At 36.4% G+C, this 20,915-nt stretch overlaps 1 protein-coding gene across 1 annotated transcript in view; it reads left to right on the plus strand.

The window, feature by feature from the left end:
* The window catches only part of ROBO1 (roundabout guidance receptor 1), a 314,109-nt gene that overhangs the window by 220,273 nt on the left and 72,921 nt on the right, over positions 1-20,915 (plus strand). Inside the window, exons 4-6 of the mRNA XM_074860762.1 lie at positions 7,799-7,919; positions 11,636-11,774; positions 13,047-13,174. Of these exons, the coding sequence (XP_074716863.1) occupies positions 7,799-7,919; positions 11,636-11,774; positions 13,047-13,174 (388 nt within the window). The remainder of the gene's footprint in view (positions 1-7,798; positions 7,920-11,635; positions 11,775-13,046; positions 13,175-20,915) is intronic.

Consider the following 20,915-nt stretch of genomic DNA (forward strand, 5'->3'; position numbering starts at 1 on the left):
ATCAGTAGGTTTCTTAGTTATGTTAGAAAACTTTTTTTTTTTTTCAGGGTTACGTTTTGCAAAAATTTTTGTGTATTTGTAGTGTTTAGTTGGTAGGGTCAGCGCTTTTTTGGAAATGAACTTGGTTGTAAAGTTTCGAAAGAAAATATTTTGAGTAAGAAGTCAGATCTGTCTCAACGTTTAAGACTGTCAGAATACCAGCTTGGAAACGTATGAAAGAAGCCACGGCATTTTTGCCACCTGTGACAAATTTTACTTGCTTGGTTTGATTCTCAGCTTGTATTCTATGCCATGAAGAGCTCAGGTTAACACACTTTCCCTTGGGAAGCTGCTGCGCCAGCTCCAGGGAGGAAAGCTTTCACAGGCAAATGAGTGCAGGAAGTGCAACCATCATGGGAAGGTTCTGGAAGCCTGTAATTCTCATCCCTTTCAGTGAGGAGCCAGCAGTGAACAGCCAGTCTCAGAGAGAATGTGCCTCTCCTTGAGGCAAGCAGGAGTCTGAGCCAAATCTGCTTCATCTCAGAAGGTCACTGAATGACTGAAACTAATGACCTGCTGCACAGACTGATGCCCAGAGAAAATTTTTGAATAGTTGTTTTTTATTTTTATTCTCTCTTCTCAGACTGTCAAGATTTTGTTGTTGCTGTTGTTTCACAATTGTACTTTTAAGTCCAGGAGAACCTTGGTTTTGCATATTAAAGGCCTTTCAATTTCTTGTGGGGGGTCATCATAGAAGACGACCTATGAACATGTATTTCAACGCTCTTGATAACTTGATTACTGTCAGAACAGCTCCCTTTAGAGGACCCTATATCAGGACCTTGAAAAATCCCATTTTTAAGCACAATGGCTGTGAGAGATCTGCACTCTGAGAGATGTCTTTCATCAGATTACAAATCTTAGTGAAGTTTTATCTAGCCATGCTTCTGAGGTTTGAAGTTGAAAGTTAGGACTCTGCTGTTGGAGACTCATGCTCTGCACAGCTCCTCTTTCCTCCGGGGAAAGTAGGAAATTTCCTATTGACAAAATACACCCCATGATACTGAGTTGTCTTAAATTCATGTTGTTTTCCTGCCCACATTAAGTCCACACTTAGAAAAGTAAGCCAACATTGGTCAATACCTACAAGGACAGTTAGGAACTGAAATTCCCTTGAAATCAGCAGCAGAGTCCATACCCCTCTGGAGTGGCACGGTGGTGGTACTCCTCCTCCCTCCACCACCCCCCCCCCACTCCCCGGTGCTGTCTGCAGGCTTTAGGAGTACCCTGCAGCATACAGAGTCACTCCAGAGTCTGGTCTGGTTTTGCAAATGGGCCCTGGAGAGCCTGTCTGAAATGGCCCTTGGCTTCATTCTTGGTAACTTTTTGACACAGCCCCACAGAGCGGCCTTGTGTTTGTCTTTTGCAGAGTAGGCACTCTCAGTGGGAAATAGGCTACTAAATTCCTCTGTAGATTTGGGCTATGTTATTTCTTTTATGGTTACCAGGTAGGAATTTTTTATATGTTTTAAAAATTGTGGTTTGTTAGGATTATTTTTCCATATTACATTTGTGATTCTTTAGGTAACATAATTAAAAACTGAGAGATTTTGTGTGGACCCCAGCTGGTCCTTGGAGGTGTGTAAATAATACAGTGGTGGTGATGCTTAAAAGAAAATTCCTGTGTAACAGATACTTCAAATCATCTGACTTGCTTAAGGGGAGATAAATGAAGACATACCAGACACCAAGTTCAGTTCAAGTTCACTTTTATTTCTGATTTCAATCACTGATTGTAGTGAAAGCTACATATGCACCAATGCATCCAGGGGAGATTCATGCATGAGGTTAATTTACAGTTTTACAGAAGTATTGTAGTTGTCATTAAAAACATGTCATTCCCATGTTGGGCTCAGTTGGGCTTTCTTTTGGTGTGACAGAAAGATTGGTTAGTTCTATGTATTTTTTACTGACCCATAGGATATGCTTATGTGTTGCCTATTAGTTAAGTTTAGTTTCTGTACTCAGTAAATAGCATTGTGAAAAACAGTTTCTGTGACAAGTGTTTGCTACTTTCTTTTTTTTTTTTTTTTTTTTTTTTGAGATCTTGGTAGAGCAAATTTAAGGCCATTAAGGTAATTGTAAAATGCTTTTGATGTAGGAGGATTTTAATTTTGGTTTATAATAAGAACAGATGTATTACACAGTAGATGTTTTGGACTGTAACTGTGAAAAAGTTTCAGGAAAGTATTTTACTGGTTCAAATATTTTCATATAAACATAGCCGTCTATTTAGAAACTAGTTCTGATTAATGTGAGCCAATACGGCCTATTTTGAATTAAGTCTTCCTTTGTAATTAACAAAAGCCAAATGCTTGTAGAAAGTAAGTGTGGGATTGTTACAGTTTTAAACTTCTGAAGTATGGATTTTTCTTTTCTGAAGTTGATTTATAACATTCTGCATAGATCTTGACTGTTTCCATGATCTTGTTAGTTGGGTGAAGTATCAAACACATATGGTAATACTGCTATTTGGTTTTTTGTGATAATTCCAAGGGCTGAATAACCCTCAGCTGCCTCTGAAGTCACCAAACAATTCAGGGCACAGATAACCCTTAAGCCTTTGTAGATTTCCATCTTCTTGTACATACAGCCATTAATAATGAGGCCATAAAAGAGGGGAAAGCAGTCTCATGAGCAGAATTGAATCTGAGCTGACTCTGATGTATCCTGGCCGGATTGGCGGGAGTGCCAGAAGCAGCAGCTTGAATCTATTGTCATTTTATCTACCTTAAATGCACCTTCTTTTTAAGTAAAGCTATCTTCCTATGTGTTTTGCACCATCCTTTATAGACTCTACCTTCAGGCCTGTCATCATTGCAAGACTGTTTTGTTGCCCTGTATGATACAGGGGAACAATTGACTAGCACTTTGTCATGACAGATTTACAGCACAGGAAGACCACTTGAAAGTATGTTTTAAACTTCTTTGAAATAGAACTTTCTGTGTGTTTGATCTGGAGGAGGCAGCACGTACCTTCCTGGGGTCCCAGAAAATGGAACTGAAAGCAGGACAGACTCCTCTGTCTGCACTTTGAAGTTGAACAAGAACAAACTTTAATCATTGTTGAAGACCTATTCCAAACACGTTTTGATGTCTAGTGTCTGATATTTAAGCATGCTATAATAGGTAGGGAAGAATACATGGGATTCACAAGGCTTCAAACATAATGCACATTTTTAAATATAAATTTAGGGTAGGTATTCATTTATACTGTCTTTTCCTTCATTAAAACTGCAAAGTTGTCTTCTATTGCTGACATTCCATGCCTTAAAGTCTATGCTGCAGTGATAAGTCATAATATAGGATATACTAATCTGTTTGGTTGGACTAGATGATAATGGTTGGACTAGATGATCTTCAAGGTCTTTTCCAACCTAGACGATTCTGTGATTCTGTGATTCTGTTTTGGGATGTTAGACCGCAGAGAGGGAAATGAGCAAGCTCTGTGTTTCCTAACTAAGAAATAAAAGCTCCCATTTTACTTGTATCTACTATTGGTGACACTATTCGTTACAATTGCCTGTACTCGCCTTGTTCATTAACTGTTTTATTGTCGTTTATAATTAGTTGATACTCTTTTAAAGCAAAGACCATGTCTGACAGGTTAATATCACATGCCTGTCACATTTCATTTAAATAAAAAGTGATATTATGTATGCTGTACTATAGAAGACTGAAATATGTGAAATTTGTGATACTGCATATGCAGAAACCCTGGCTGTGCAAACAGAGGTCAGTATTTCACTCTGCAGTCTAAATTTAATTTTCTTATGGATCCAAGTTTGCTTTAGAATTATTTTGCAACAGAGCAGATTTCATTTATTAAATAGAATGAAACTAGGAGCTAAAAGAAAGTTTGAAAAAATGGTCACTTTTAGATTTGGACTTCCCAAGCATTTCTCTCATGACTTCATTTTTTCTCATATTTCATAGCACATTTCTGTGAAAAGTAAATGAATCACCCACATATATAAAAATATTTCTTAACACAGACAGATGGGTATGGATTTATACATACAGAAATTTACACACGCACACAACAACAGACATAGGTATATAAAATATGGTCTTAGAATAAGTATATGTATGTGTACAGCTATACTGAATACTTGGTGGTATGTTGTAGAACCCTTGGGTAAGTTTTTATGGATTTGATTTATTGGCTGACTGAGTTGATTCATTATTTGTATATGATTTTTTGCTGCTGGGTGGCCATAATTTACAGTTCTGGACCTAGTTAACTCTGTGGGTGCCTAGAGTTTTCTGTATGAACATCTTCAACTATTGTTTAAAAAAATAAATGAAGTGGACTTGCTTGAATGAACACTTTACTCGTGAGAAGCAAAATATAGTCAGGCAGGCAGGTCATAGAAAATAGCTTTCAATAAGTCTTTGTAAGTCACCATGCTATCAGATATTCTTTTAACGTACATACAACAATCCATACGTGTTACAGGCAACTGAAGATCATCTGTGAACTGCTGATCACAATCTTTTTCTTTCATCAGTATTCAGTGCTATTCTTGTCTTCTCTACTTGCACAGCCCTGATAAATCTGCTGGTAGGCACAGAACAAAAAATCCTGAAAGGGCATGAAAAGTCAAAAAGTGCCTTGGCATCATTTCTGTATAAATGAAATATGATACTTACTTCCATCTTTTCAAAATTGGTCTTAAAGCTTTGACAGTTAGCAAAGCAATTCTTTTCCCATGATAGGCAGTATCTACCAGAGTAGCGTAATAAAGCTGTTGGCTCTATCTTGTTTATGTGGAAGAAAGGACTTCTCTTTGTATTCAATATGGTAACAACTCTTCTGGAGGTTTGGGATGAAATATTACACTGCCTGTCACTTTTTCAAACTGTTATATCATTTGCTACTATAAAGTCCAGCTGGGGCAGGGGCACAAACATGAGAAGAGCCAAAATGCTCAAATTAAAATGCCTTGATTAACTGTTAAGTATCCACAGACTATGAATAGTTCTGATTTGCAGGATTTCAGATACTGTCCCCAAAGGTGATGTGGCTCTTTACTGCTCTAAATACTGGATATGAACTTACAGTACTGGACTTACTGGATATGAACTTCATAAGACAAAGAAATGCAGCAATGATTCTTTATGTGTTCCTCCAAAAATTCACATGTGTGTATTTCAGTGTGTACTTTGTTACTTAAAGACATTGATCTACGATGCATAGGTATTTCTAGGATTTCCTGTCGAGAGAAAAAGTGGCAAGCGTTGCACATAGAGAACATAAAAATTTGTCATAGCTACAGATTTGATTTGCAATGTCTCATTAATAAATAGAAGGGCTTGATCAATCTTAATGAGATGGTGGGTACCTAATTGTTAAAATTTAATGGAAAACTTGGGTAGTGACCCAACAGCGGATGTACGCTTTCTTCTAGCCATCTGTGAATGCTCTAGTTACACACATACGTAATTCCACAGGCGCTTGTGGTACATTTTATTGCAGTTGTGTAATTCATCACAATTTAATGTGGTGTAGCCATCATTGTAGCTTAAGTTCTAAACCCTTCTTCTGTTTTAAGGAAAACAAAGAAACGAAAAAGGTCAACAAAAATAAAGCAAATGCATTCAGAATTCCATCTTGGAAGCACAGCTTCCTTCAGTAGGAATATCGAGTCTTTGGAAGTCTGCCTCAACGTCCATGAGGGACGTCTTCTTTCTTATGTAAATCTCAAATAACTTGGAAGAAAAGCGCCTTTTATGCTTTGAAGAGTGATTCCTAGAAGAAATTCCTAAGATAGTTCTTGCTGGAGGTTGCAATTTGTGCAAAATATACAGTTGTGTCATATTGTAATGGGTTTGAATGAGATTTTCTTAAGTGCTAAAATCACAGGGGAGCACAAATTCTAGTGAACGTCAGTAGGACTTAAGCTCTTAAGACATGTATGAAAATCACTGCTTTCAGTTTACATGGGTTTGAAATCATCAGCTGAGTTGGTAGATTCTTGTGATATGTAAATACATTTCTTTGTTAAATCCAGTGCATTCAGTATTGATACACATGAAAAATATGTATTTCTGCATATGTATCTGGATATACAAATACCCAAAATGCATGTGGAAATCTTTCTAAAATTGTTTTTTAAAATCCTTTCAATAGATTAATGGGAAATAAATAGCTTTCTGTGATTTAGGGAAATGTAAAACAGGAATAAATATAGATAGACTTTTAGTTATATTTTACATTTTCTTCTCATGCTTACCAATTCAAGGGGTCAACAATCTAAAAATACACACAGATTCTTGAAAAATGTGTATTTGCAGGTCACCTTTATTTTTTCATTCTTCATGCCTCAAATCCCCATTGAAATTTCAGCATTAGTAGATTTCTGGATGGTAAAGGACGTATCTTTTCTGTTCTCAAACAACGGGTGCCAAAGGGAACAGAAGAAAATTTGTATGCAACACTATCTACGTTACACGTGCATGTTCATTTATCTCAATAACTGACTGTCATCTTTGTGTGTGTACATCTTACAATGATAATAAGAGCCCAACACTGCTCAAGATGTCAAATTTTCAGGGATAGATTTCCAACTGCAGGCAACTTGATCAAAATACCTCATATTGAGAACACTCCCTTCCTTGTCACTGACCACATTAGACCCTTTCATGTACCTTCATATGTGGCTTTTATTTATTGTGTATTTCCACTCATGCCTTGAACTGCAGTGGTTTTCATACGTGATTGGACTCATAAGCTTATGTTCACTTAACAATGTAATTAAGTAACATTTTTGTATATTAAAGTAAACATGGTATGTATTCAGTTGCCTGCACAAATTTTGCTGCATTTTGGTGACCTTTGAAACTTGTTCAACCATTTTGTTAATCAAATGGGAGAATAAATTCTTTTAAAAAGGAGATGAGATATTTTCATATGCATTTTAATTTTTATACTACATATATTTACATAAACTAATATTCATATAATGTTTAATTATTTGTATATTTATGTTAATATTATATATTTTCATATATAAAATAATATGATTTGGAATCACAAAGGGGAAGTATGTTTTCTGATTTGGGGGTTATTGGAATTCCATTATCTTTCAAAAACTCAGTTCAGAATTAAGAGCAGAATGTTATTCATTTCCCAGTAAGGCTTTATTTGCATCTGTCCAGCTGCTTATCAGCCTTTAAAATTACTTATTTAAAGGTGTAAAACTAAAGAATAAAAATTTCCTTCATTTCCTTAAGAAATGAAAACCAAAACAAACACAGAATTCATGAATAATAAAGAGCACGACCAATGGTAGGATAACATACACATATTTCTTGTCAAGGAAAAGTAATTGCAGCACTTCATGTGAAAATGGGATTTCTGTCTAGTACTAATTTTTACTCTCCACCTGATTACAGCAAGCTGCAGTAGTACATAGGAAGGAATTGTAGTCCTTCTGACCAACAAGCTGGTGGCCAAAACCAGGCTGTTGAACAGCCAGTATTACATTACACAGAATGAAGAAAAGAGTAATGGGGGTCCACATCTGAGAGGTTTTAAAATACCGATGTAAAACTAAGAGGCAAGCTTTTTGCATAAGAGAGAAAAATTAGATTAATTTTTTTTTTTTTTTTTTTTTTACTTTTTTGTATGATTTGGAAAATCACTGATGGCTTGTTTTGTTCCACTATCTGTAACAAAACCTTTTTCAGGTTAGTAAATATTATTAAATCAGTAGTTCATATTAAAATATGTTTTATTACCCTTGATTTGTCCTAGATCAGAGGAGGAAAGCTTATGATCACATATACAAGAAAGAATGATGCTGGCAAATATGTTTGTGTTGGAACAAATATGGTTGGAGAACGTGAAAGTGAAGTTGCAGAGCTCACTGTTCTAGGTAAGAACTCCTGCTTTAAGACTGTGTTAGTGAAAATGTCCAACTTCTGTTTTTCCTAGTAAGCCTTTTATTAAGAATCATTCTCATCTATTTCCTTCTCAGTGTTTATGTTGAAAATGTTTTTGTCATGGTTGTGTTCTAACAAATGGGTGGCACTTAATGGCCTTGCAATCCACCTTGGACTGTTTTCACTGTTGGAAGACACTTTCTTACTCAGTTATTGAACTGAAATTAATGCCAGTGTCCACTGACTGGATCAGTAATTTAAAATAATGGCAAAATAAAATAAACTTCACTAGAAGCAGAGGCTTAATTTTTCCCTCTCATTTAATAAAATCAAAATTATTCTAAATTTCTATTCTAAATAATTATCCTTTCATTTGTAGTTGTATGTAGTGACTGCTGTAAAGACAGAATAGGTCTCCTTGTTCAGGTGATCCTAGTGATAGTTCCTCTGAGTATCAAAAAATACGTTTTCATTTAAGATAACTGAGCTTAGCTAAAAATTGCATTTTTTGTTGCTATTGCAGAAAAGAAGCTGTAACTCCTAAGTGCAATCTCAGAATTCCTTCAGCATGGGAGAATTGCCTCATGATCACTGTAGATGCAGCTTTGGTAGTTTTCATTTAAAATGTGTCCTGTGTTACTTTGAAGTAGGGAAGACTTGAGATAGCTGAATTGTTTCCACAGAATGAATAAGTATTTTATCGTCACAGGATGAGAATATCGAAGCCACTGTTCATAACACACTGGTTTCCATCGCAGTGCTGCTGCAGTAGTCCTGGCTTTTGCTTTTTTTGGTTTGGTTTGGTTTGGTTTTTTAAAATTCAGGTTTAAGATCTGTCTTGTCAGTCTTTGTCATTTTTATCTGTCTTCACAACTTTTTGGAGTTAGGACTCAAGCAGCTTGAAATCCTATTCAGAGTTCTATTTGAAGCAGCGTTTTCTGTAATAAAATGAGATTGTATGCCATCTTAAAGTTGTTGAAACTGAGTATGCAGCAAGATAGTGTGTAACCTTTTAGAAGCTGAGGAAGACTTCCTATGATCCGCTATAGTGTTTTGTTTTTTAAAAATTTACTTTGAAGCACTTTGGGAGAAAGTTTATTTTCAAATAGACTTTTAGAACTTCCAAACAAAATCTAGAATTGAAAGAAGGTTGTAGTTACATTGAGTAAAGTCCTGGCGCTGGGCTCCTAGTTAACTGTACCAGTTAATTGTTCATCACTAGTCTAGTACCAACCAAGGAATCATGGTATGGACTGTTACATAATCCAGGCTGGGAAATACTATACTACTCTTGCGGATAACCTGTCAGAAGGATGCACTGCAGAGTGTCTTTGCCTTTTCCTTCATCTCATTCTCCCTTCAAACATATTTCTGATTTTCAGCCTGGGAAAACTAGTGAGGTTTTTTTTTTCAAACAGGACAGTGAAGCTTTGAATGCCATATCAGTCTGTGTCTAGAAATCTTTAATACACCTTATTCTTTCAACTCAGGCCTTAGATATGTGTGAAAAAGCGTGAGAAACATGCTGACTTCATATATTAAAATCTTTCAACATAAATCTTCTGTTTATGGGTTTTGGTTATTTAGAAGTTGAACTTCTGCTTTTAGGTCTCTGTTTTAGATCAGAGGGAGGATTGCATGCCAGAAACTGTAATATTAGAAAGTTTCAAAGTGATCCTTGCTAAGATTTCCTTGTATTTACCAAATACTTTTGTGACAAAGACAGTTACTTAAATCAGTGCTGATTTCCCTTATCCATTTATGCTTTTGAATAAGAGTGCTGTGAATGGGCAGTCAAAAGCTCTTGGACTCTTTTTCTTCCTTTAGGATCTGGAGAACAGTGTGCCTCTTGTGGGTTTTGCTGTTGTGCAGCAGTCCTAGCCATACCAGATCAGTCCTTTTTCTGTTGCATAATTAAGTTGAACGTTCTTCCCCAAAATATTCTTACTCTGAAGTTTAATCCTTGCATTCAGATTGCGTTTTTACTGCACCTACAAGAAAGGGAGCGGGGGGGGAGGACAACATGACACACACACATCTATGTTTGTATTAATTCATAGCTAGATTCATGTCTGTAGGTCTCTGTTTTATTTCTCACTTCCTGTATATGAACCCAGGCTAGGACTGACAGCTTAAAGATCAACTTGCTATTTCATGTGATGTTATTTGCCTAGCATTGCAAGCCAAGGTAGGTTTTCTACAGCACAAGCATCCAGTTGGTCTGGACATCCTCAAGAATAAAGGAAGCTCTTTTATAGGGTTTTGTTCAGTTCACATTTCCACTTCAGTCCTTTTTGAACCATTCACTAAGATTTTATAATACCGAATCTCTATATCTTTAGCTGCAAATTCAAAGTAATATTCAGAAACACCTTTTTCAAACAGAAATGTGAGACACAAAGAAAATGGGATTGCCTCTTTATCCTTCTGTCTGGTGCTTTTGTACTCCTGTGAGAAATTTGTGGCGCATTTTTGAGTATTCACACTTCCTGATTGTGCCATTGGCTTCAGACTCTTCCAGTTCCAGGGAGATGATATTTATATTTTTGTTACATACAAGTCAAAACATGCAACTGCCTTCTCAACTCCCTCAGATCTTTCACAGGTTTATAGGCAAAAAGGTCATCTGCCTTAGGCAAAGGAACCTGCCAAGCACTCTGCTGTTAAAACTTCCCTGCTCTTTTATGGACATCCTGTTGTCATCTGGTGCTGCCTTTCTAGATGGGTAATCCTTCTTAGAGTATCCCAGAAATTGTTAAAAACACTTTTTTTTCTTGTGCTTGTGCAAATCTCACTGTACTCCAGCGTGGTATGGAACGATGGAACTATGAATAGCCCAACACTATAAAGCTTTGAATCCTATTACAAATAGCAGAGTGTGTTGATCCCTTTCCTGAAATTTCCAGCTAGTAACTGGGTTGCCAGAATAGCACAGCCTGTATTGAGATCCTATTTTGTTTCAGAAAGCCTGAGAAAAAGTATGCAGCAGTTAGTCTGACTCTGGTGAGCCAGGACTTGAGTCGTGCATGTCCTACAATATGGGTCAGGGATAACAGCAATTTTTATGAACAAAAATTATAGAGAGAACATTGTGGGGGTTTTTGGCTTTTTTTATGTTATGTGTGCTAGTGAAAGAAACTGTTGTCTTTCTAGTGGAGCATTGGAAATGATTGCATTGAACACTAGCTGCTGCTGACATCTGCAAGCAGCCTCGCAGAGATGGTGTGCTGGGCCTTAGCCTTCAAATTTAGAGGCACCACTGAGTCAAAATCTCCAGTGAGACAATGTTTGGTTTGTGCCTTCTGTCTTTTTGAAGCAGTGCAGCAGATGAGTGGACATTTGTCTGGGTCCTTGCAGCAGGCCTGCTTCTATCTGAGGATCAGTGTGTATTTAGATTTTCTGTGTAGGTTGTGTTTTCCTTTAGCTATATTAGCTGTGACGATGATACATAAGAAGTAAGGAAGTCTGTGCTTGGATCCGAGCAACTGCTGACAGCGTCTGCCTCCTGTGCTGAGGTTCACGGTGCTGGCCATCTGCAGAGCTACGGATCTTCTGCCTGGGGCGGGGAGTGAGAGAAGTGGCAGCAGAGGCACCTCCATCAAGTTCGTCACCCTGCTCCCCTTGCTCTAACAGTCACAGTTCAGGGAAGATCACAATTCAGGCACAGAACTGCTGGACTAATCTGTTTTTTGCTTTCCTTTCCTTTTAGAGAGACCATCTTTTGTGAAGAGACCAAGTAATTTGGCTGTAACTGTGGATGATAGTGCGGAGTTTAAGTGTGAGGCAAGAGGTGACCCAGTCCCTACAGTAAGATGGAGGAAAGATGATGGGGAATTACCAAAAGCAAGGTGTGGTACATAGAGTTACCATTTTATTGCATCTACCTTGGTATATGATGTAGTCATTCAACATCTGATAGCTAGCATTTATTTTTCTTGAATGGAGAAGGCCTGGCTTGACCTAATAAAACAGTTCTAGTTAGCACTGAGGTAACTTCTGTTTGAAGTTATAATTCATATTGAAACTTAAGAATGGCTTGTTCTCGAGCTTTTGTTGTGAGAACATGTCACAAATCCAACAAAAAATAGCTAAGTTCAGTCAGTAATATCTGATACAGATTAATTCTTCACCTGAAGAGTCTTTTGAAATTACTAAAACTTATGGAGAATGTGTAACAGATAGATCAGATTACAACATCAAGAAGTATATATTGGAATTGCAATTGTTATAAAATGTAGTCTGGTAATGTACGTAGAAAGCTGCCTTGGTTATACATGTTTTTGTTACTAAGTTTCCAATTAACTATTTTTTTCCATCATTGCTCTAATTCAGACCAAAAAGTATAACACCTTATTAAAAAGAAATACATTCTGTGGTAGATTGTTTACTTATTTACTTTGGATTCCCATTATCAGTTAAAAACCTTTTAGAGGAGGGTATTGAAAAAAGAAACCCTGTAACAGTTGGCTCCAGCCATCCAAATCCAGCTTCCTGTCAATCTAGTCTATAGCTTTAATAAAAACTATAGCGTTTTTAAGAGAAAAATCTACTTCCCATAAAGAGAAACACATTGACTACATTATACAAAGAAGAGAAAAAAGGTGATGAAAGGAGAGGAAATGGTAAAAGGCCACGTTGTTCTTTAAAAAAAATTATTGAATGAATTGTGATTTATCTTGACTTCCAAGCAATTCTGATATTCTGGAGAACAATATTTTCTTTTCAACCATATTAAAAAAATCCTCCATTCAGATGGAAGAATTATACAGAGAATAATAACTATTATTACATTTACTTACTAGAAGAGTTCTAACAATTAAAATGTTCTGTGTTAGCGCTTTACGATTGTATTACAACAGTGAAATTCTACTGATGTCAGTAAAACTGACTCACATTGCAAATGAAATCAGAATTAGGTTTTCAAATATTTATATATATTTTGCTTTTAAAACTTTATTTTTACTTTATCAGTTTATAAGGATTTATACATATTTTTATTTCTAAAGGAAATATAGGAATAAAAATATTTGAGAGCAAACCCACCATATTTTTACCCTTTACAGAAATTGTACAAAGTTCTATTATTACTGTTCATTGTTCATTACTATGTATATTTAAAGATATGAAATCCGTGATGATCATACCTTGAAAATCCGGAAAGTTATGGCAGGAGACATGGGCTCGTATACTTGTGTTGCAGAAAATATGGTTGGAAAAGCTGAAGCGTCAGCAACTCTAACAGTTCAAGGTAAGAATGTTTCTTTGCATGCTACTTCAATCTAGAATAAAGTTTATATTTTTGCATGGTGACTTTATAGAGTTGCTAAATGCAGAGTAGTTGAGTCTATACACAACTATTAGAGTTGCGACGCATGCAGGAACTCCATGCTGTGTTGTTTGCTGATGTTGCTTCTTTGAGCTTAATTCTTAAGAAATTGAAACACTTCACTTGTAAGATTTTTTGTAAGCAGTCTTTATGGTACTGGCATGGGAAACTGAATATGTTTTGAACTTTGGTGTGATCAGCATCATGTCACTTACAATATTTGTATCTGAAACCCTAACAGAAAGAGGAAAAACAGTGTTACCAAACTACGTTGCTTTAACTTGAAGAGTTATAAGTTCAAGTATCTGCCAAATTTTTTCAATTAAATATAGTAAAGAAGCAGTGAATAATAAATCTGTTTGTCTATCTTTTAATACACTAACCCAGACCACTGGAATTCCTGTTGCTTTTCCATTATAAAAGCGTATCGTAGCACTACTGTTTCTTTGTAAGATAAAAATTCAGTGGAACTCAGTGAACTAATATGTATAAAAATCCTTCATTGCCTTTATATACACAATCCAGATGTTCACTATTCAGATAATCCCTCTCTTCCTTTCCTGGCTAGCAGACAGGCAGTGATGTCATCCCGATGCTTTTTTCTAAGCACTGATGTCCTTCTGTCCTTTTCTCTGTTCAGTGGGAATTAGTCATTATGGAGTTCTGGGGAAGTACAGGCTTAAAAGTTTTTCTTTGGTAACAGGCCTCTATTTTGACACATTTACTGTAACAGGAAAGGTCTTGTCCTTAACCTGCTCTCCTTTTTCTACCAGAAACATTTGTTGTCCCTAACATCTGTAGCTGTTAGGAAAATAGGAGTTCTTCTGTTGAAGCTCTCATAAAACCAAGAATTTTGAGATGTTCTGTTTTGTTAGTCATCATGATGTTTATACATCAAAACCGATACCTTATGTTTGCAAAATAACCAGCTCTTAAACTCAGTGTTTTAGAATAAATGATTAACACGTGAGCAGTAAGCACAGTCTATTCAAAAGACTGAATTATTTTTTAAATGGTGATTTGTTCTGAAGATCATGTCTTATATCAACTGTTAATCTTGTAAAATGTTAGTATTAAGAAAATTTGCTTTTTGACTGGTTGAGCAGTTGCATTTCCAGAAATAAGCTATTGGTAGACCTAATACTTTGTAGTCCTACTCAAAGTAATAAGCAAACACATTCTTGTAATCCCATTTAGGTTAGCGGTGCTACTCAGATATAAAATGACATAAATTTGTAGATGGTAGAGATCTAGAGTGAGATCTTTTGAATTTTTATAGTAAAATGCTACTTTTAAGGAATGTGATCATAACCTAAATCTGGTTGCAGCAAGATTCTTATTTTTTTTTAGGTACTTCTATTATACAGTAGATATTTATAGTGTAACAGCTTTGCTCTGCAGATATTATTATGGGATAATTTGTTTCCCAGTGTGAATGTATTACCTCCTGAGCCGTTTGTCTGTACTAACATCTTTGTAGAAGGGAGTGATGTGAGAAACTGTAATGTGCAAGGCCAATTTATAGTTGGTAATGTAGTAAATTATGATCGAAATCTATTTATTAGAGTGTCCAGGAGACCTAGTTTTGGGGGGGGGGGGGAAGACTCCTCTAGAAAACATGCATTTTCTATTCAGATTTTTTCACATTTTCCTTCTTTTTCCTCCTTTTTTTCTTCTTCACTCCTCTCCCCCACTCTTCCCTTGTTTTAAACACTTTTTTTTGCGAAAGGTTCTGGTTTTTTACTACGCTCCATCTAGAGAAGTAGATCTGATCTAGTTTCAGTGCTAAAACAAAATTGATCTGGCTGTTCATGGACACACAGCTTTTTGAGGAGAATTCTTTTTTTTTTTTTTCGTATGGGTAGTATTTTTTCCAGGTGATTTAAGGAATGGAAATGACAAGCCTTTTCTGCACTTTTGGTAATTGTGACATGATCTGTTGACTGTTGGGTTTAATAAATGTGTGTTCTGCTATATAGAGTTATTCTGCCAAATAGAGTTATTTCAGTTACATATTTGTAAACAGAGGCCTGTGTTGCAAATCACGGCCTCAGAAGTTACAGCTGCCACTGTGAAGACCTGTTAAATTCAGCGAAGGCCAGAGAGGGGTTTTTGCTTGGGTTTGGGTTTGTCTGGGTTTTGTGTTGGTTTTTGGGGTTTTGTTTGGGGTTTTTTCCCCCTCAGTATCTCAGCAAAAGGCTGTGGTGCTTTCATGCCAGACTATATGCCAAAGAAAGAATATGGGAGTTGATAATTACAATCCCAGAAGATGGGTGTCTGTGTTAGGAAAGGGGCAGTCATCATCTGCCAAGTGCCTGTACAGTGGAACTGCTGCACTGAATGAAACATGGCACAAGAACTGTAAGCAGTGCTCTTCGACACACTGCTTGGGCTTTAGGGTTGATAGCACTGCTAGGAAGAAAACATACCCTCTTCTGTACTCGTCACTTTTCAGGTCTGAAGCACTGTGATTGACTTGTGTATGTTCTGCACTGTACAGGGTTATCTAGGCTATTAAAAAGTGGAGTGTGCAGCACCAGGGCTAATTGAGATACCTAGGTGTCAGGGTTGTGTTGATGAAATGCGGCGAATAGCTAACCTGGTGTCTCAGCAGAGAGCTGCCCTGGGTCTGGTGGTATGATTACCTCCAGGACAGCTCTGACCCTGCTTGATCGAGCAGACGTTGGAGTGCGTAGTGAGCGCCCTGCAGTGCTCCCTGTCTCAGGCTGCACAGCCTCTGAGCCGGACGAATGGGCCCAGTCGGTGTCCATGGACTAGGAACTGTCAACTCAGATAGTTCAACTATATATAATAGGATGCTAACCGCAGAAAGTACAAAAGAAGGGAGGGAATATCAATTCCAGTTTAATCTTCTTCCTGCTTATGGCACCAGCATTACAGATTCTGGTTATTGGAATCACTATTTTCCATTATACAGGCTCCTAACCTTGGGGGATTTTAAGTGTTTCCTACAGGAAGTACAGATGCTGTGGTGTTTTTTTTTTTTTTGTGATTTCAGTCATATTGTTCCACCAAATCTGGAGTTCTGTATTGACAGAGAAGTTTGAACCCTTCACTTAGTCTTTTGCTATTGCAGCTTAAAAACATTTCCATCCTTGAAACCGTTTGTCAAGTTATCTTCTTTTCTCCTTGAAAATTAAATAGTTAAGAAAATGTAATTCTGCTGTTGTTTTCATTTTCCTAAAATTAGAGTGTCTCAGTCCACTGTTTTCATTTTGCAGCAATGTGCAGTGCATATGTAAAGCATCCAGAGACATTGCTAAATAACATGTGGAAGCCTTTCATTCAGGAGATGATTAATTATTAAATAAATACCTCAGTCAATACAAACTACCAGGAAACAGCTGAAAGTATAATACATTATATATTACCAATACATTATATTTTACCAAGTAGCTGATGTACTCCAGGAAAGGCAAACAGTGGCCAAAAGTGCATCTCTGGGACCAGCAGATCCCTCTCTTGCTCTAGCACGAAGCAAGTTGTATATATTTATTGTGTTTGTATTTAATATATATGCAAGATGATTTTCATGTTTTCATTAAGATTTCTGTTATGTGATTTTCTTAGTTTTATGCCTTGAAGCAGGACTGTAGAAATTATAATTTTACCTATTTCATTATTATATATATAAGTGAAGCCTATGTTCCCAAGACACACAAAATTACCAAAAATGCATGCCTCAGAACTTCAGTTCTAAAAGAGAATTAGTTTTACCATTTATGCAAATAGAAGTAGGGCTTCTTCAAGAATCTGCAAATTTCACATTTAATCATAAAAATGCTTTGAAGTAAATCTAACAACCAAAGGTTTTACATATTTTCCCCTACTTCCATTTGCTTTCCTCCCATTTGCAGTACTTAATTAGGCTTTTTTAGCATCTAATTTTGTACTCAGTTTATTATTTATACTGAAATGAGCTTTACTCTCTGATACAAGCAGAAATTATGGCTCCAGTGGAAGTCCTACTGCGCAGTTGGCCAAGAACCATTATAACAATGACAGTGTAGTTGCTACTCAGCAGACATTAACATAGAAACAGGTCAAGTAGGTCAGTTGACTTGAGGACTTCACCAGGATAATACCAATGCTGTGGCTGTTGGTGACTGTTGGTTGGTCACCAGCAGGTTGGTAGTGAACAATCCTCAAACTCTTGAGTTCTTCTTAGCTCTTCTTCCTCAAGCAGTGGCTCTGGAGGAGCTCACAATACTTGTTACAGTGCTCTGCCTAATATGCACCTAAACATGCAGCAGCAGTGACTGAAGCTTAAAATGTAAATTTTACCATTCAAAGGCACTAAACACATTCAGTGTTATCAGTTTGGCAGGAAAAAAGAATTCCTATGGAAATTACACTGGCCAATTCATATTTTACAGTGGTGATCTTTGATATCAAGGTTTTTTAGTTTATGATACATTAATTTTAGGGTTAACAGAGCTTGTCTGCAAGATGGATAGTGAGCAGAACTTTGAGTAGTCAACTGACAAGGAATTTTAATCTGAAAAGATGGCACATGCTTCAGGTCTGGAATTTCCTCCTCCTTGTACTTTGTACAAAGTAGCTTCAAGGCATGCTGTAAAAGATAGCTATTTGATAATGCTTCTGGGTAGGGCTAGAGTACCACCCGGAATGAAAAGGAATAGGACTTGTTTTTCATCTGTCAGATACCATATAAATGTTTCAACTGTGTCAGGCCACTGGTACACATTATAAACTGGCTGTAAATGTAATTGCTTTATAGGTGTTTGAGCTACCTACATTAAAATAACAAAGACAAAATTCAGATTTCTATGGGATTACAAAAATGCTGTTGAGGTATATGGTGGTTATTATATGTTGCGGTGAACGCCTCACAGTATCATGAGTGAATTTAACCACTTGAATTTTAAAACTAAGATTTGGATTTAAATCTGAACTTGTCTACATGGTCTCTCTTTAAGTCAGTATTTCTCCTTTTGAAAGAACTGATTTTGGGCCATATTCTGTCTTCAGTCCCCATGAAAGAGGAAGGAAGAATAGTGATTGTCTATGAACTTCAGGGGTTTTTTAATTAATAAACTTTTGACAGGATGAATGAGGGAAACCATCTCTTGTGATTTGTTTAGCCTAAAGAGGCAGCCCTTTCCCCCTTAATGACTGCAGTAAACTATGACAGCACTTCAGATTTCTGTTAAAGTTCTGAGGAGTTTGACTGCCACCTATTTCTGATGAAAGAATACAAATCTTAAATGTTAATCAGAAGGAACTGAGGAGACTATCTGAAGAAGAGATTAGTGCCCTGAAGGTGTTTGCTCTGCTGATGCAACTGATGAACGCTAAGATTCCTGAAGCATTTCTAAAATACGGGTAAAAAAAAAGAATCAATAAATATTTCAGAGAAATTAAAAAAAAAGTGATTTATAGTTGTTTCAAATCCATGTAACATATTTTGATAAATAACTGCTTCTGTGGCATTTAAGTTTTTAAATGGAGTTTTATTTTTTTAGAGAGTCTCACAATGGTGATAGCAAGTGCTTACAGGGAAATAACACTTCAAAACTTTTCAGATTCCTTCCTGCAATTTAGTACTTTGAAACAAGGACTTGAGACAGATGTTTCTGAGCAAGTAGAACAGGAGTCCAAATAATTTGCAGAAACATTACCACAAAAATAAGTTGGAGCTAGAAGCTTTCTCCTACTGAAAGGGTTTTATTTACTGTAAATTTCTTTAAAATCCTACCTTTTAATCACTTGCTGCAGAGAATTGAAGAAAGTGTATTTGTGTAGCATACTTAAGCACTCAGTTAAAAGTAGCAAAGAAAATCTGAAGACCGTTTTCTAGTGCCTACAATTTCCTAAATCCCCCCACGGCCAGGGAAGAGTCAGTTGGTTTTGTATCAGGCTTCACTGTTGCAGACTTTATTTTGTGACTGCTGTTCTAAAGATAACATTTCAATAATTCTGTCTTTGGAATAGACAAAGTAGAATTTTACTATAAGTTGTTGAGTTTTCAGATTTTTGGTTTTATGTATAAAATTAAATAGAGAGCAAGGAATAACAATTTTCATTGGTTGTTCACTGAACAGTACTTCTGCTATATGTTCATTCTGAAATAAATTTAGGCTTTATTAAATTATGCTAAACATCCATAAAAAGGTAATACACACTTTATTTTTGCCTTGTTTATAGTCTGTAAGTCATTTTCATAAGGACTGTACAGTGATTATAGTGTACTCTTTGTTAGTTTACATACATCATCAAAATCAGTCATCTGAATTGGTTCTTGACAAAAAAACAGCTGACATAATAACAGTGCATTCAAAGATGAGTACCATTTGTTACCATGAATTATGTTTTGTTTGAACACTAAAATATTTTATTGTTAGGTGCTGAATAACACTCAAGAACTGGTAATAAAGTATCTTGCAGTCTCTATACACAAACTAGAACACCTAGTAGGCTCAGTATCAGAATCTTACGGTGCAAGAAAAAATGCCTTCTTCAGGTTAAACTGCTAAATAATCAAGTATGTTCACATTGTTTTCTGCAGGAGGTATCTGTGTGCTCCATTTGTCCCTATGACCACACATTAATTCCCAAAGTTTTGGGTTAAATTTTTTTTTTTCCATTTAAGTATGAAATATGATGAGAGGATTGAGAAGCAAAAAAACAAAGCTCTCTGGATGGCCATCAGGTCGCTTGTCTTGTTCTCATCAACATCCTGTGCTTCTAAACACAGCATTGAAGGGGATTCTTTTGTCTTTGCATCTTTCAGTGGCATAATGAGAGCACACTTAGGACTTTCATCTCCTCAAATTAAACAGACGCTCTCTTTTTTGACACAGTTAAGGTAGCTCATTGATACTTGGGTCTCACTACAGAGGAAGAAGTCACCTGAGAGTTCTGCTGTGGTCCAGTCTTTCACCAGCAACATCTGATGGCCTTTTCTGTACCTCTTCCTTCAGAGTTCTTGGGTGCTCTGATCATGTCAGTTTTTCTCCTCGAAGAGTATAAGTAACCTAACTAAAGACTGAACCTCAAAACATGTTTGCTAAAATCCCTAGACCATCATAGCTACAGCAACACTTTTGTTTCAGACTACCAGCAGTTTTTCATAGCATTATCATCTTTTGACAGAGGAGAACCACTGCTTCACGGTATGAAAATCAGGCTGAATGTTCCTGATTTTTTTTTAATTATTTTTGCACATTGTGTTTATTTCCTTAAGGAACTGGTTCCCTTTTCTACCTCCATCACAGTAAAAATTCCCAGTACCTGATGGATAATTCCATCTTGTATAGAATGTTGTATTTTTTGCTACTTACAATTAAAATTTGTTAATGTGTCACAGTTACCTTCCTGTTAACATTTTTAAAAAGTAAGTTCAGGTATTAGTGTCCCATATGTAAACTTGGGTTGTCTCTGTGTGGGGGAGTGGTGTCCCCATAAAAAGAAGTCCAGGTTTCTTTTCAGTTGACAGTATTCCTTATTGAGTACTGCATGCCCAAAATAAGGTTTTTTTAATGACCAAAAGTTACTTCACTGTAGAGATTGTCCTTCCGTTTTTTAGTGTGTGTTTGGTATTCATTGATCATGGGGCTTTCGCCACTTTTCACAAGTACCTTTAACTTATTATAAGAAGGTTGGTATGGATTTCAGGTAC

This window comes from Strix uralensis, chromosome 2, assembly GCF_047716275.1.
Source record: "Strix uralensis isolate ZFMK-TIS-50842 chromosome 2, bStrUra1, whole genome shotgun sequence".
Taxonomy (NCBI): domain Eukaryota; kingdom Metazoa; phylum Chordata; class Aves; order Strigiformes; family Strigidae; genus Strix; species Strix uralensis.